The sequence below is a fragment of the Peromyscus eremicus genome, chromosome 4 (assembly GCF_949786415.1).
Source record: "Peromyscus eremicus chromosome 4, PerEre_H2_v1, whole genome shotgun sequence".
Classification (NCBI taxonomy): Eukaryota; Metazoa; Chordata; class Mammalia; order Rodentia; family Cricetidae; genus Peromyscus; species Peromyscus eremicus.
The window spans coordinates 70280458-70297113 of record NC_081419.1 but is presented as its reverse complement, the minus strand read 5'-3'; the positions used below and the strand labels follow the sequence as shown (position 1 = coordinate 70297113).

Here is a 16656-nt window from a genome sequence, read left to right as displayed (position 1 = left end):
TTTGCACAGAAGTATAAATAAACTGAAATTCTAAACTGCAGGCTAAATTTTTTAAAGATAGCAGGCCTTTCCAGCTGTAATATGCCTTGCTGTTGTGGGGAAGGGTCAAAACAGTTTTCAGTGCACAATAAGGTAGATAAGACTTCATAAATCATGAGGGCTTTGGACAGATGCAACCAGCCATGGTTAACATTTCTTCCACTGTGTTATGTATGTGTGTTTTTGTTTTGTCTCCCCAGATGCTCGGGGAATATAACCACTCGGTGCTCTGTTACGACCATGCTCTGCAGGCCAAACCTGGGTTTGAGCAAGCTATAAAGAGGAAGCATGCTGTCCTGTGTCAGCAAAAACTGGAGCAGAAGCTAGAGGCTCAGCATAGGTAACTGGAAGGGGAATTGCACTGAAGCACCAACACCCGAGACCCTTGGGTTAAAACCATGGCATCACCTTAACATGGTCAAAACAATTGAGGAGAAAACCTCTTCATAATGCAGGTCCATCCCTGTTCACCAAATCCAAGTGGCTTAGCACAGTTCAGTGACAGTCCCCCCGACTCGCCAACAATGTCAGCGCCAGGAATAGAGAACATTGTAATGAAAAGCTCTCAGTTTAGATCCTTACAGGTTGGTTGGTTGTTTTCAGACAGTCGTTCTATAGTCCAATGTCTTAGTTACTTTTCTATTGCTGCAAAGAAACAGCCTGGCCACAGCAACTTGTAAAAGAGAGAGTTTAGTTGGGACTTGCTCACAGTTTCAGAGGGTTAGTTCATAACCATCATGACAGAACATGGCAGCAGACAGGCAGTCATGGTCCTGGAGTGGGAGCTGAGAGCTTACATTTGATCCACAAGTAACAGCAGAGAAAGAGAGAGACTGAGCCTGGTGTGAGCTTTTAAAACCTCAAAGCCCATACCCACTGATACACCTCTACCAACAAGGCCACACCTCCTAATCCTCCCCAAAATGGTTCCACAAACTTCAGACCAAGCATTCAAATATATGAGATCATTCTTGTTCAAACCACCCCGACTCAGACTAACCTAGAACTCACTGTGTAGCCCAGACTCGCTATGAGCTCTCAGCAATCCTCCTGTCTTAGCCTCCCAAGTACTAGGATCACAAGTGTGAGGCACCATTCCTAGCCTTTTGACCTCTTGTTGTAATCACGACACTTGGTGCTCTTGGGGAGGTTCTGGATATGCAGGAACTCTGCTGATTAGTTTTATTTTAACAGAATACAATGTGTCGGTGAAATCATGTGTACATACAGTATTTGATCTTTCTTTAAGCCTTTAGCGCCTAGGGTCAGACATTGCTTTTGACACACATTTTCATTGAGTGTGTGTTGGGTTGAACAGCAATGAAACTCTTTTGTACTTGATCCTATCAGGATTCCTAGCAAAATATGTTTGCTTCCATAGGTAATAAGGCCAGCTAAGAAACTTGATATGATTCAGAAGAAAATTCTTTTATTCCTCAGAATTAGCCTTCATATTTTGAGTCTATTTCAGTTATTAAAAAATTAAGGTGGAATTTAGAACCCATTAAATGTGGGTTTTTACTCATTTCCTAATCTGTTTAAAGCATTATGTAGTGAGACAGAAGAGATGGTAGCAAGCTTGCTTCCTTGTAAAAGGCTTCTGTTCCACTGGGCCAGATTGCATATGCCCTGGTGAGCATCTTCTAATGTAATTCTGAGTACCCGAACTCACTCCCTCACAATCTTTACAGGTCTAAATTCTCCATGTTATAATACAGTGTATAATAAAGTTCCAGGGTTTAAACATAGTCAGGAAGCTGGCTCATTGAAATCAGATGGTGATGAATATTTCTAAACAATATTTCTCTGTTTTAAGGAACTAGAATATCAGACGAGGATACTACGGTCAATAAAAATGAAAATGAGAAAAGGATTCTAAAATGATTTTGAATGTCAGTGGAATATATATTCCTGTGATAAAACACCATAACCAAAAGGAACTTGGGAAGGAAGAGTTTATTCCATTTTAGAGCGCACAGTTCATCATTGAGGGAAGTCAGGGCAGGAACCTGGAAGCAAAAACTGATGCAGAGGCCACAGAGGAATGCTTGCTCAGCCTGCTTTCTTATAGCGCCTGGGACCATCAGTCTATGAGTGACACAGCCCCCTATGGGATGGGCCCTCATATGTCAATTATTAATGAAGAAAATGTTCACAGGCTTGCCTGAAGCTCAATCTTGTGGAAGGATTCTCTCAGTTGTAGTTCCCCTTCTTAGATGACTCTATCTTGTGACAAGTTAACATAAAACTAGCCAGCACAGATCCAGTTTTTAATTACTTATGTATTGGTGTATCATCTGTCTGTGATGCAAAGGAGTAAACCCAAGACTTGTACTTGCTAGGCAAGTTCTCTGACATAGCCTCAACCCTAAATTCATTTTAGCTGACTTACAGAGACATAAAAATGTGCATATTTATGTTGTACTATGTGAAATTTCAATGCATGGTTCTATTGTCCAGATCTGTCTTTTGTCTGTTCACCATAATGATGTGTAAATATTTGAGGAGATGGTGTTTTCAGCTTAGGCGGCTGGGAGGGTGGCATTGCTGTTTGACTGTGGAGAAAGGACGCATAAGGGAGAGAGCACATTTTACAGACGGTCCAGTTCAGCTGGGGAAGGCCCCACAGCAGACTCACCTCAGCCCCCTCTGCTCCGCCTCGCCCTTAGCATGTGCTCAGTTAGAAGTCATAGGAAAACAAGGCAGGTGATTTCTGTTTTTTATGACATATGAAAAACCCAACATATCATTTGGTTTTGAGAAAGCCTTTGCATTTATATTTTTTCTTAAGTAATAATTTAAATTTAAATGTTTCCCAAGTATTAATTTTTAAAATAGCATTTATTTAGCATTTTTTATTCTTGAACTTGTGGTATAGAATTTTTATTAATAACAATTATTGCTGATAACCATAAAGTTCATGTATTTAAGCAAGTTTTTAAAATTCGTGATTTTTCAAGGTCTGGCTTTTTCTGATATTACAAATGTTAAGGTCCCTCCAGAGAACACTGAATGAATTGAAAGAGTACCAGAAGCAGCATGACCACTACCTGCGGCAGCAGGAGATCCTGGAGAAACATAAGCTCATTCAGGAGGAGCAGATCTTGCGCAACATCATCCACGAGACTCAGATGGCCAAAGAGGCACAGCTGGGTGAGTAGTGTCCCGAGTGCGCGCAGGTGGGAAGTCCACTTCCAGCACGCTTGACTGGCAGACTTTCTGTGTAGCCCGAAAGCAGTATGAAGTTATATTTATGGCTCTTCTAGATCTTTTTAAAATTTATCCATGTGTGTGTGTGTGTATGTGTTGAGTGTGCCACAATGTGTGAGTGGTGGTCAGAGGATAAGTCAGAGGAGAGGAAAACCAGGGGAGTCAGTTTTTGCTTTCTACCATGTGGGATGCAAGTATCGAACTCAGGTCATCAGGCTTGGCAGCAAGCACCTTTACCTACTGAGCCATCCCCTAGCCTGACTTTCTTATATCTTTTGGCTTGTTTATTTTTAGTTTATGTATATATGTGTGTACCTGCTTGTTTGTGTACCATGTGCTGGCAGTGCATGCAGAGGCTAGAAATGGGCATGGGATCTCCTGGAGCCAGAGCTATAGGCAGTTGTGAGACCCCCTGTGCGGGTGCAGGGAACTGCACCGGGGTCCTCTGTAAGAGCAGCAAGTGCTTTGAACTACTGAATCATCCTTAACATGCATGTCATTCTCCTAGAGATCTTGGTACAATGCAAATTCTGACTCAGGATGTATGGGCTGGGGCTGAGCTTCTGCCCTCATAATAAACACCACACCGCAGGCATCAAGGCACTCCTCTACGGCAGTGGTTCTCAGCCTTCCTAATGTTGCAAGCCTTTAATACAGTTCCTCATGTTGTGACCCCCTCAACCATGAAATTATTTTTGTTGCCACTTCATAACTGTAATTTTGTAACTGTTATGAATCACAATGTAAATGTCTAATAGCGACCCCTGGGAAAAGGTTGTTCAACCCCCAAAGGGGTTTGTGACCCACAGGTTGAGAAATACTGCTTTAAGCAAACACAGAGAAATGTTAGAAACAACATGTGCATACTCTGCCAAAGCTTTCCTAAAAACAAATACTATTTTAGAAATAGGAATTTAGACTAGAATTAGTAGGAAATCTTAGCCCAGGTCAGTAGATAAGTTGCAAAGGAGTTCCGAAGTCATTTCCATAGTTGTACATAGAATCACTCATGTGTATGATTTGTTTGTTTGGTTTGGAGAAGGTGATGCATAGCTTTATTAGTATCTTTTGAAGTCTGTTTCCCCAAAAATAGAACCACTGGTGTAGAGGAACTTAGGTTGGCAAGAGATCAATGATTTGACTATATTCCGAATGTTTTGTTGGTGATTAGATCCCAGGGAACAGATCTGAGAACTCAGCAATGGAGAGTAAAGTCCTAGAAGGCCTTCAGTTGTTCCCTCCTCTCTTGATGAGTATGGTCATCTGGAAGGACTCTTGAGTGTTGGACCTTAGCTGTGACCATTTATCACCCATTTTACAGTCCCTCTAGTGGTTTATATTTGCCATTTTGAGAATAAAGAATATATTCAGGTTTTAGGATTATTTAGTGATCAATCTGTACTTTGGAACCTGAGCTCTTACATAGGCATTTGAAACGAAATTAGGAACTATATACAGCAAATTCTCTCTGTAAAGATAAATGGTGTCTTTAAACCATGTAATCAACATGAACAGAATGTAATTGCTAGAATAATTAACTAGTAGGGTTAATCTCTCCTTGTTTTCTATAGAGAGAAACTGTGACTTTAAAGATGGATTTATAATTATGCATATGTGGGGGGTGGTATGTGCAGCACATGAATACAGGTGTTCTTATCAGCCAGAGGTGTCAGAGCCACCTGGAGCTGGAGTTCCAGTGGTTGTGAGCCACCTGGTGTGAGTGATGAGGACCAAACTCAGGTCATCTGGAAGAGCAGTATGCACTCTTAACTGCTTAACCATCTCTCCAGCCCTGAACTGGGACTTCTTTAACTATTTCATTTAATTAACTATTAATGAGTGTTTCTCTGTGTAGATAGCCTGCATACCCCTAAGCTCTAAGAAAGAGGCACAATACTAAAGCTGAGTGACTTACACTAAGAAAAAGCATGCTGTCACTGCATGACCTTGCTTATCATTTGTGTAACTTCTTCTCACCCCAGGAAACCATCAGATATGCCGTCTGGTCAACCAGCAGCATAGTTTGCATTGCCAATGGGACCAACCTGTGCGCTACCATCGAGGAGATATCTTTGAAAATGTGGACTATGTTCAGGTCCTTTTCTTGGTCTCTTCTAGTTCTTACTAACTCACTTATAAATATGTCATGTTTTATTCCTTTGACTTTTTGTAAATTAAATTACTAAAATGTGTGACTACCATTTAAAGCTTTTAAGATTTTTATTGTCTATTAAATATATGAAGGCAGGTTTTGTTGTAAATTATCAGCTGCATGGATAACATTCCGTTTCTCAAAGTATTAGCACTGTGTCTACATTCATGTGCATTTAATTATTTTCCCCTTTGTTATGAGAGCTAGACTTGAATGGTTACTACTATTTAACTAAATTTTAATTTATCCTTCTAAGGCAATGGTTCTCAACCTTCCTAATTCTGCGACCCTTTAATATAGTTCCTCATGTTGTGGTGATCCCCAACCATGAAATTATTTCATTGCAACTTCATAACTAATTTTGCTACTGTCATGAATCATAACGTAAATATCTGATATATTTGACCCACAGGTTGAGAATCACTGTTCTAAGGCATGACTAATACCTACATAAAATGTGGGAAAGAGAACCATGTCTTTCCTAAAATCCCATTATGTTGCCCCTCCAAAAATACCAACAAATTATATTGCCACCAAAAAATAAAATACTTATTAAGTAGCATTGCTAGGTGTATGCTTTCTCTAACCATCTCTGTATGCATATATACATGACACACACATACTTATCCACACACATGTGTACATGCAGCCATTCTAGCCTGTCTATTTTGCAAGAAAGAATATGTAAATACAATGATACTGAGTGATGTGAAACTGTTGCTGGGTAAGTGATAGAGGGAGCATGCACAACCAGATCAATGATTATAAAAAGATATCAAACCAAAACCAGCATTTATCCTGTCCTTCTTAAGACCCATTGTACATTGTTATAGAGAAATTTCCAGAGACAAACTGTTAAAATAAGAGTCAGGAAATCATTTCTAGGGAACAAACCATAAGCAAATTTGAGCCCTTTAATTTGAAAAACCCCAGACAACATTAATAGGAATAGTGTCTTAGTTTGGGTTTCTATTGCTATGTAGAGACACCATGACCATGATAACTTGTTTGTTTGTTTGTTTGTTTGTTTGTTTTTCGAGACAGGGTTTCTCTGTGTAGCTTTGGCACCTTTCCTGGAACTTACTCTGTAGCCCAGGCTGGCCTCAAACTTACAGAGATCCGCCTGCCTCTGCCTCCCAAGTGCTGGGATTAAAGGCATGCACCACCACCGCCCGGCAACCATGGTAACTCTTATAAAGTAAAACATTTAATGGGGTGGCTTACAGTTCAGATGTTCAGTCCATTATCATCATGGTGGGACATGACAGAATGCAGGCAGACATGGTGCTGGAGAAGGAGTGAGAGTTCTACATCTTGATCTATAGGCAAAAGAAGTGAACTGAGACATATATGCTCAGGGCATGGCCTGAGCATATATGAGACCACAAAGCCCGCCTCTACAGTGACACACTTCCTCCAACAAGGCCATACCTACTCCAACAAAGCCACTCCTCCTAACAGTGCCACTCCCTATGAGCTTATCGGGGCCAATTACATTCAAACTACCACAAATAGTAAGAAACAAAGATATATAGGCCTTTCAGGAGGGGAAGCAGCAATCTGGAGCAGATGTTCCTCTGATTTCCGTGGACCAGTCACTAGCACTCCTCAATGTTTGGCTTTCAAGATAATGAATAAAGACACACACCATTTGAGAGTATATCTCTCTGTTGTAAGCCCAAGCATTCTAAGGAGAAAAGAAGAAGGTTTAGAAATATGATTGAAATCCAGTATGACTTTTGGATGATGTCCTGGTTGTTTTAGAACTGCCCTGGACCAGTGTCCTTTCAGTTTCATCGCTTCTGTATAGCAGAAGAGTGTGTTTCTATTCATAAGATTTAGAAATACAAATTTAGCATGCTCGCTCCTTTCTCTCATGTCTTTCCTATTCCATCCCTTCCATGGTCCTTTTCTCATTCTCTATATGAAACCGTAGAACCATGGTGTCTTGCAGATGTAGCAAATCATTTATCTTGGTTTGGAGGAAAGCTATAGATGTGTGTGGTCCTTCATTTTTCTAGTTTCCCTTCTTTAGCTCTGAAGATTGTATGGCATTGGCAACAGTCTATAACCTCTAAATGGCAGCTACATAAAACCCCTAAGAATACTTTTGAAAATTGTATTGTTATTTTTCATATGTATGAGTGTTTTGCCTGAATGTACATAATATGCATCGTACATGTTCCTGGTGCCTACAGAGACCAGAAGAGGGTGTCAGATTCCCTGAAATTGGAGTTAACAAAGGGTTGTGAGCCACCATGTAGGTACTGGGAACCTAAGCAGGTCCTCTGCAAGAGCAGTAAGTGCTCTCTCTTAACCTCTGAGCTATCTCTCCATCCCCTAAGAATACTTTCTTCAGCTTCCTTGATTCTAACTATAGAACTAATTTTATAGAATAATAACCATTTCAGTTTTGGCAAGGGAGAGGAATAAATTGCCTAGTTAATTAATCATTGAATCTAAACCATAAAAAAAGGAAGTAAAAGGACAGGAAGATAATCCATGCTTTTTCTCACTTTCTATGGCAGAGTTGAATGAAAGTTGTTTACTGCACTTAGTGTCCATGAGAAAATACTATTGGGACATAGTTCTAAGAAGTAAATGATCCTACTGATTATTGCTAACCTGCCTTCTGAATTTCCATTAGACTACTGATGAATATTCACTAAGTTTTTGGTTTAAGTAAAATCTCCCTCATAACTCCATTTCCACTCACAATTGGATTCAACTTTTCATTTTCTAGTTTGGTGATGATTCATCAACCTCCAGTATGATGTCCGTGAACTTTGATGTTCCTACAAATCAGAGTGATGTCAGTGAGTCTGTCAAGTCTTCTCCTGTAGCCCACTCTGTCCTCTGGGTCTGGGGCCGTGACTCTGATGCATATAGGGTAAGTGTAGAGAATGATAAAGGCCTTTTCTCCAGCAGACATGGTCTCTTAAAGCTGTGGCTGTCCACTGCGGTGATTAATGTGGCCCAACACTGTCCAGCCTTGTGCGGGCACACTTAGTAAACTTATCTTATAGGGAAGGCATTCTGTTACAGAATTATGGATCAGTAAGGTCTTCACTGAGTTCCTCACAATCCACTGGGGCATATGAAAACCATGATTCCAGTTTTGCATGCTGCGTATAATTACTAGCTTGTGTCTTCTTCACTTATCCAGTCAGTACTGAATGCTAGGCTGGTACTAGGATATAGTAGATAAGCTCTTGTCCTCTTGAAGCTTTATGCTAATGGAAGATACATACAGTGAATACATTCATAAATACTCCTAGGCTACCGTGAAGAAATTGTATGTTAGGTAGGTTGTATGCTAGCTGGGACATGAGGACAAAAAATGTGTACTTTTTATTTACCATTATAATTTCAGAATTTAATTGGATATTTATTTACTCTAACAGTTAATTCAGCCTTTAGATTTAATTATTATATAATACAAATTCCTCAAAGTTTGGATTAATAGGCCTTTAGTACTATTATTTATATGTAGAAAAATGAACATTTTACAAATTTCTACAGGAATTGTTGGGAAGCTGAGATAGGAGGATTGCTTGAGCATTGCAGTTACCTTACTAAAGGGATTATTAAGTTTTGGCATTTGATCAAAGATTTTTGGTTGGGGTTGTTTGTTGATTTTATCCATATTAGGAGCTTATATGTGCTTTCAAGTACACGTTACAAGCTGCACCTCCAAAGGATGTACCACTTATTATATGAAGTCCAGAGATAGATAGGCCAAACTTCAGGCCCAGATGACTGCAAGTAGCCAGTGACTTATTTTCTTCCTCTCTTATGGTGCCAAGCACATTTTTTATTTCATTTGAAAATTTGATGGGATCTGTCAGCAACTGGAACAGCAAGCCTTTCTGTTCATATGAGGCTGAGACTTGCTTTTCTTTCCAGTAATGCCACCAGTCTGACCTTGTGTTTCATTGGCTCAGCTAACATAGGCCTGCCCTGCACCTAGCCAGTCTGTGGTGAAGCAAAAAGAATAAGTCAGACTAAAAATCTGGTAGAAGGAATATTGTAAGATCCACCAGAGTGCCCGTATTTTTCTGAAAATACTACTTTTCTGCTCAGCCATTCTTGTATACTGTCTTAGTTGCTCTCCTATTATTGTGAAGAGGCACCATGACCAGGGCAGTTCTTAAAAAAGAAAGCATTTAATTGGGGACTTGCTCACAGTTTCAGAGGTTTAGTCCATTATAATTATAGGAGGGAACATGGCAGCAGGCAGACGTGGTGCTGGAGAAGTAGTTGAGAGTTAACATCCTAATCCTCAAGCAGAGAGAAAGACTCTGGGGTTGGCATGGGCTTTTAAAGCCTCAAAGCCACGCCTCCTCATGACATACTTCCTCCAACATGCCATAATTCCTAATTCTTCTAATCCTTTCAAATAGTGCCATTCTCTGGTGACTAAACATTCAAATATATGAGCCTATGGGGTCATTCTTATTCAAACCACCACATATACCTAAATTTTTTTTTAATATTTTTAGATTTATTTGTCTTATTTTTATGTATATGAATGTTTTGTCTACTTGTATGTATGTGCATTACATGCATGAAGTGGCCTGTGTAGACCAGAAGAGGGCATCAGATCCCCTGGAACTAGAGTTATAAACAGTTGCAAGCAGCCATGTGGGTGCTGGGAATGAAACCTGGATCCTCTGGAAAGGCAGTCAGTGCTCTCAACCTCTGAAACATTGCTCCAGTCCCTACTGTGCCTACAATCTTTTAACAACTCATTTAACATGTTGAAATGTTGAGTCTAAAGTAATCTATGAGAAGATTTGTTTCTTTCATAGGATAAACAACATATTCTTTGGCCTAAAAGAGCAGATTGTACAGACAGCTATCCCAGAGTCCCCCTTGGTGGGGAATTGCCAACATACTTTCTGCCTCCAGAGAACAAAGGACTCAGGCAAGTGCTGATGGATTTGGCAAAGCACCTGATTCTGCATGATTGTCTTCTGGCGGTTCTTTGAAAGCACCAGCCTTGGACTTGAAAGGTTAAGTCTTTGTCTTGAACTTACCTAAACTTTGAAAATATGAATCTTGTTCCTTTTTCTTATGCCAGGATCCACGAACTGACCAGTGATGATTATTCTTCAGAAGAAGAGGCCCAAACCCCTGACTGTTCCATAACTGACTTCCGAAAAAGCCACACTCTGTCCTACTTAGTCAAAGAATTAGAGGTCCGCATGGATCTGAAAGCCAAAATACCCGATGACCATGCACGCAAAGTAAGGCTCACTTAGGCTGCTGTTAACCGCCGTCCATTCTGGGTGACTTTGGAAGCCTCTTAGATGCAACAGAACCTTGAAGGAAGGTGCTGAGTTTGCAGTCAGAGAAACTAAAGTAGCATTAAGAGTTGATGACGTGACTGAGATGTCAGCCCTGCTTCTTAACAACAGAGCAGCAAGGAAAGTTCCCTGGGGCTGCAGTGTATGGAGTCCTGAGCACTGTAAGTGCCTCTAACCCAGAGTTCTGAAGACGGGAGACAGAACTGTCTAATGGAGGCTGTCCTGACTGCTTCTGCTTATTTAAGTGCCCTCTGAGCCTCCACAGGCTTATGTCATTAAAAGCTTAAAAGTTCTCCTGCTCTGACCTTGTCACTTGCTTTGGACCTATGTGAGATCCTTAGGGATCTATTAATTTGATAGCCATCCAGCAAAATTATGAATAAGTTCTGTTAATACTATTTTCTTTAGTTTTTATTAGTTATGTATGACTAAGAGTACTTTATTAATATAGATCGATGTATACTCCAGAGATAATGTGTAGATTACCAGATTTTAACAAACATAACTACTCTAAAACTACAAATGAAAGCATTATCTTTTTATATGAAAACAAACCATAGCAACTAATTTGGTGGTGGTGGTGGTGTTTTAAACTTAGGATAGTGACTGCTTAAATTTAGTACACATTCACTAAAGCAGAAAAACAGTCATCTACCAGGTTCTTAGAAGACAAAAATGACTAAGGCACAACCTTTCTCTAGAGTTGCTCACAAGTACACAAACTGCAGAAGATAAATAGCTGAATTGAGGTCTAGTCCTTTCCAGCTTGGGAAGAGTGCAGAATTTTAGTATATTCAGTATTGCATGTCGTTGATTCTGGATAACTTCTCAATGGATTCTACACACATAGGATACCTTTAGTGTGAGAGGGTGTATTACTGAAAAGAGAAACAGGGAGAGAGACAGAGAATGTCTGTGCATCTTCTAACTTTCATAGTTGAAGGAAACTAGAGCATATATATAAGCTGATGAATACTTGTTACTGTGTTAATAAACTCATGTTGTATATATGATTATACATGAGTAATTGTTCTTGGGGATATGGAGATGCCTCAGTGGGTTAAGTGTTTGCCACACAAGCATGGGGACTTGAGTTTAGATCCCTGCACGTCTGTAGAAAGCTTAGTGTAATGGCAAGTGTTTATAATCTCCGTTTGCTAAGGATGGGTGAAGGCAGGAGGACTCCTGGCTTTTACTGGTCAGCCAGTCTAGCAAGTCAGTGAGTTCCAAGTTCAGTGAGACTGTGTCTCAAAAAATAGAGTGACAGAGGAGAGGAAGACACCCTGCATCAACCTCTGGCCTCCACATGTCACACACACACATATATATACAGGAAGACACATACACAAGACACACAGTCACACACAATAAATAAATAAATAAATGAATGAATGAATGAATGAATGAATGAATGAAATTCTGAGGTACTCATTTAAAGATGGCCATCATAGAAATTCTTCCAAATGTCTTCCCTGTTATTTTCAATTGAATCAGTCTTTCTTTTGATATTTTCAGATTTTGCTTTCCCGTATTAAAAACTATACTGTCCCAGAAGAAGAAATTGGGTCTTTTTTATTTCATGCTATTAACAAGGTAAGTCATTTGTTTGAGGCTCTAAAGTTTAAATACTTACTTAATTAAAAATTAAAGTTTTTAATGTATTTGTTAAAGAGTCTACATAGAGCCAGTACTGTACTTCTTACCTAATGGAAGTACTTTGACATTCTCAGCCAAATGCTCCGGTCTGGCTCATTCTGAATGAAGCAGGACTGTACTGGAGAGCGGTAGGAAACAGCACTTTTGCTATCGCCTGCCTTCAGAGGGCTTTGAATTTAGCTCCACTTCAGTACCAGGACATTCCTCTTGTCAACCTGGCCAACCTTTTGATTCACTACGGCCTTCATCTTGATGCTACTAAGCTGCTCCTGCAAGCTCTGGCCGTCAACAGCTCCGAGGTGAGGCACTCTTTACAGCAACAGCTTGGTTGCAGAATGTGCTTTGTTTTTGTCTAGGAGTGATATAAAAAGTGTCAAGTTTGCTTTTCAAGGTAGAGTTTGCATATTTCAAGAAAAAAAATAGATTGCGTTTTGATTATTACTGACGATAGAGCTCACACTTTAGTAACAGTGTATTGCCTCTGAGCTAACATTCATAAAACTGAGTTAGCTTATGTGAAAATGCCACATGAACTAATCCTAGATTAAGTAAAAGAAGCTATAAAAAATATGTTTTATATGTACATGTTAGAACTTGATGTTTGATTCCATTCATGTAAACTTCACAAAGGGCAAAGTTAATGTGTGCTGGTAGAAGTCATAATATCTCAACAATGGTTGCTTTAGGGATAGGGTTAGGAACCTCTGGGATACTGGAAGCATTCTAATTATTTTATATATCACTTTGAGTAGCAGTTACCAAGATATATTAATATGTAATATGAAATTCATTGAGTTACATATTTAAGACTAGTTACAACTTTTAATAGTTTTTAATCTTTATAAAGGGGGAAAACTCGTGTATATTGTACAGTTTAGAATTGGCTAGTATGAATAAAAGGAACAGGTTAGCAGTAACCTTTACAGAACAACCTAAGAAAAGCTCAAAGAAGTATAATGTGAAGGTTTTATGCTTCTCAAAAAACAGCAGCAGTTCATTTGCATTCTGCTGATTTCTTTTTTCTCTTCTTTTCAGCCCCTGACCTTTTTGAGCCTGGGAAATGCTTACCTTGCTCTGAAGAATGTCAGCGGGGCACTTGAAGCCTTCAGGCGGGCCTTGAAGTTAACTACCAAATGCCCAGAATGCGAAAGCAGCTTGAAGCTGATCCGCTGCATGCAGTTTTACCCTTTTCTGTACAACGTCACCTCTTCTGTTTGTCGTGGTAAGCACCTGTTAAATGCCAGAAACATTAGGAGCTCAGCCAGTGTTGTTGTCATGATTGAAAGAACACAGAGATAGTTTTAGAAACTTCCTCAGGATTTTAGGAAGCTAATTACAGGTGTACAGCAAAGAAGTTCATTCATTAATTCCTGGAAATGCCGTAGGAGATAAGGTTTAATCTGTTTCCAGAATCGTAGTTAAGAAATACTGGCTAAAATATACAGTGGAATTGAGAGATTATATATTTTCTCTCCCCTAAATTTCTGTTTAACCATAACTGATATTCATGGTAAAGGAAATTCATGAAGTCAGTATGTGTCATGAGCACAGTTCTATATACTTAGTCCCTGAAAACAGCTCCTTGCCTTTCAGAATAGTGTTTCAGCTTTACTCACTTTTACAATGATTACCTAATGGTACATCAAAGATGTCCCTTCATTTAAGTGTGTCTGCCTCAGTAGAACTAGTATGAAACCTTTCTAAAAGTCACATGAACTCTAGTAACCTTCATTATCAGGAAAAGATGGTCTGTTTCACATTTCAGCCTTTGAATTATGATAGTTTACATGTATGTGGATCTTCAGCACTTAGCAAGTGGTAGGGGGAGCAACAGTGGACACTCCATTGATGTCCAGGTTATAGTGTAATGCTTAGGCAGAGGGCCGGCATTCTAGTTCCTTCAATTTGGATATTCAAAATTGAACAAATCTGACACCCAGTTTATGTGATTTGACTTAGATGATTTATAATAATCTTAAGACCAGAAACTGGTTTCCCTGGTTCACTTTACCAGACTGCCTCTGGATTTTAATGGAATTGGGAATAAATGTACTTTCATTATTAAATACCAAAGTCTCTCAGCAGCATAATAACATAGGTCAGATGCATATCAGTGTTGTGCATAATATGAATTAGAGTTCTCATGAATAAGGAAGGCCTGGATAGTATTTTAGTAAGGAATAGTCATGTGGCCAGCACTAGAATTATACAGATTCATGCCTGAGCCATACTCTGCCATACTTTCTGATCCCAGCAAAATAACATATCATTACCTTTTGCAATGAAAGACAATAAAAACTGTCACATACTTGCTGAGAGAATTAAGTGAGGTATTTATAATATAGTAGATAACTGGATAAAAGTCAGCCTTTAGAAATTCATAGTAAGACCAATGAGATGACTCAGCAGGGAAAGGCACATGCTGCCAAATCTGAAGGCCTGAGTTCAATTCCCATAACCCACATGGTAGAAGAAGAGAACCAGCTCCCATAAGTTGTCCTTCATCCTCCACATGTGTAACAGCATACACACACAAATATGCACATGCTCACATTAAATAAAAATGAAATTTTAAAGCAATTTATAGTAAATACTGTGTATCCAGAGCTTTCTAAGTGAAAGTGTGCTTCTTGCTCTTATTTCATCCTTTAGATGGTGGTCTTTAGATGGCCGTCTTTAGATGGTGGTCTTTAGATGGTGGTCTTTAGATGGCGGTCTTTAGATGGTGGTCTTTAGATGGCGGTGGTCTTTAGATGGCGGTCTTTAGATGGCGGTCTTTAGATGGCGGTCTTTAGATGGCGGTCTTTAGATGGTGGTCTTTAGATGGTGGTCTTTAGATGGCAGTGGTCTTTAGATGGCGGTCTTTAGATGGTGGTCTTTAGATGGTGGTCTTTAGATGGTGGTCTTTAGATGGCAGTGGTCTTTAGATGGCGGTGGTCTTTAGATGGCGGTCTTTAGATGGCGGTCTTTAGATGGCGGTGGTCTTTAGATGGCGGTCTTTAGATGGCAGTCTTTAGATGGCAGTCTTTAGATGGCGATCTTTAGATGGTGGTCTTTAGATGGCGGTGGTCTTTAGATGGCAGTCTTTAGATGGTGGTCTTTAGATGGTGGTCTTTAGATGGCAGTGGTCTTTAGATGGCGGTGGTCTTTAGATGGCGGTCTTTAGATGGCAGTCTTTAGATGGCGGTCTTTAGATGGTGGTCTTTAGATGGCAGTCTTTAGATGGCGGTGGTCTTTAGATGGCAGTCTTTAGATGGCGGTGGTCTTTAGATGGTGGTCTTTAGATGGTGGTGGTCTTTAGATGGTGGTCTTTAGATGGCGGTGGTCTTTAGATGGCGGTCTTTAGATTGTGGTCATGAGATGGCAGTGGCTACCCAAAAAGAGCCTTGTTCTTCTTACTAAGGGTCTTTGATTAGGAGGAACTCATGTCCTTACCTTCTTCTCTCACTTCTCTTAAAAATTTGGTTCCTGGAGGCTTATACATATTAGTAACCTTCCTCTGAAGATTCTTTTCCTTTGTATTAATGTCGCATACTTTTGTTCAGCTTTTTGTTTGTTTTGTTTTTGTTTCTTACATTTTATTCCTATGTCACTTATGTCAACAAAAGGAATTTAGTTATGATGGACTTGTCCCCAAGAGCCTAACTTGTCCAGGAACAAATAATGTGAGACAGGTCTTTATCAGATATGGAGCATCTGCTAGTCTAGATTATCTCAGTGATATCCTCAGGTCCAATACAACTATGAAAGGAAACAATTTAGCTTGGAAGATGGACTGCTATTGTTCTTTCAGAGAGAACTCAAGAGCAAAAACTGGACAAGATTCAGGCTTTTACCCTTCAGTAACTAGCTGTGTAAATCATGAGGCCTTTGCTCTGATTACTAGAACAAGCTCTCCCCGCAGTCAGTCGGTCTGAGATGGTGATCATGAGAACAGGAAAATGTCTAACCAATGGCATTGCCATAGCATTCCTAGGTGTGAATCTCAGTGATTGCACTGAGTGAATTTGAATCTCAGTGATCACACAGAGTGAGTTTTACTACTGAATTTTTCTTTGTGTATTATTTTAACAAATTCAAGTATTTTATGAAGGAAGACTAAAAGGTTGAATTTTTCAAGTTTTTTTATTACTTTGAGAATTTTGTAAAACGTGTTATGATCATATTCACTGTCCCTCCCCCCAGCTCTTCTCAGAGCCACTCTCTCTCTTCCCTTTGTGCCCCATCCCACATCCAGGCCAACTTAGGCTGTCCACATATTCTTGGATGTGTGGTCTTCACTAGAGAGAG

The 16656-nt window shown here is 39.7% G+C and overlaps 1 protein-coding gene across 4 annotated transcripts in view; it reads left to right on the top strand.

Moving 5' to 3' along the window:
• The window catches only part of Ttc17 (tetratricopeptide repeat domain 17), a 108215-nt gene that overhangs the window by 29686 nt on the left and 61873 nt on the right, over positions 1-16656 (top strand). For all 4 annotated transcript variants that reach the window (XM_059260992.1, XM_059260991.1, XM_059260994.1 and 1 more), the window contains exons 8-16: positions 240-379; positions 3032-3192; positions 5232-5344; positions 8145-8291; positions 10213-10328; positions 10485-10650; positions 12226-12303; positions 12441-12665; positions 13402-13588. In XM_059260992.1, coding sequence (XP_059116975.1) covers positions 240-379; positions 3032-3192; positions 5232-5344; positions 8145-8291; positions 10213-10328; positions 10485-10650; positions 12226-12303; positions 12441-12665; positions 13402-13588 — 1333 coding nt within the window. The remainder of the gene's footprint in view (positions 1-239; positions 380-3031; positions 3193-5231; positions 5345-8144; positions 8292-10212; positions 10329-10484; positions 10651-12225; positions 12304-12440; positions 12666-13401; positions 13589-16656) is intronic.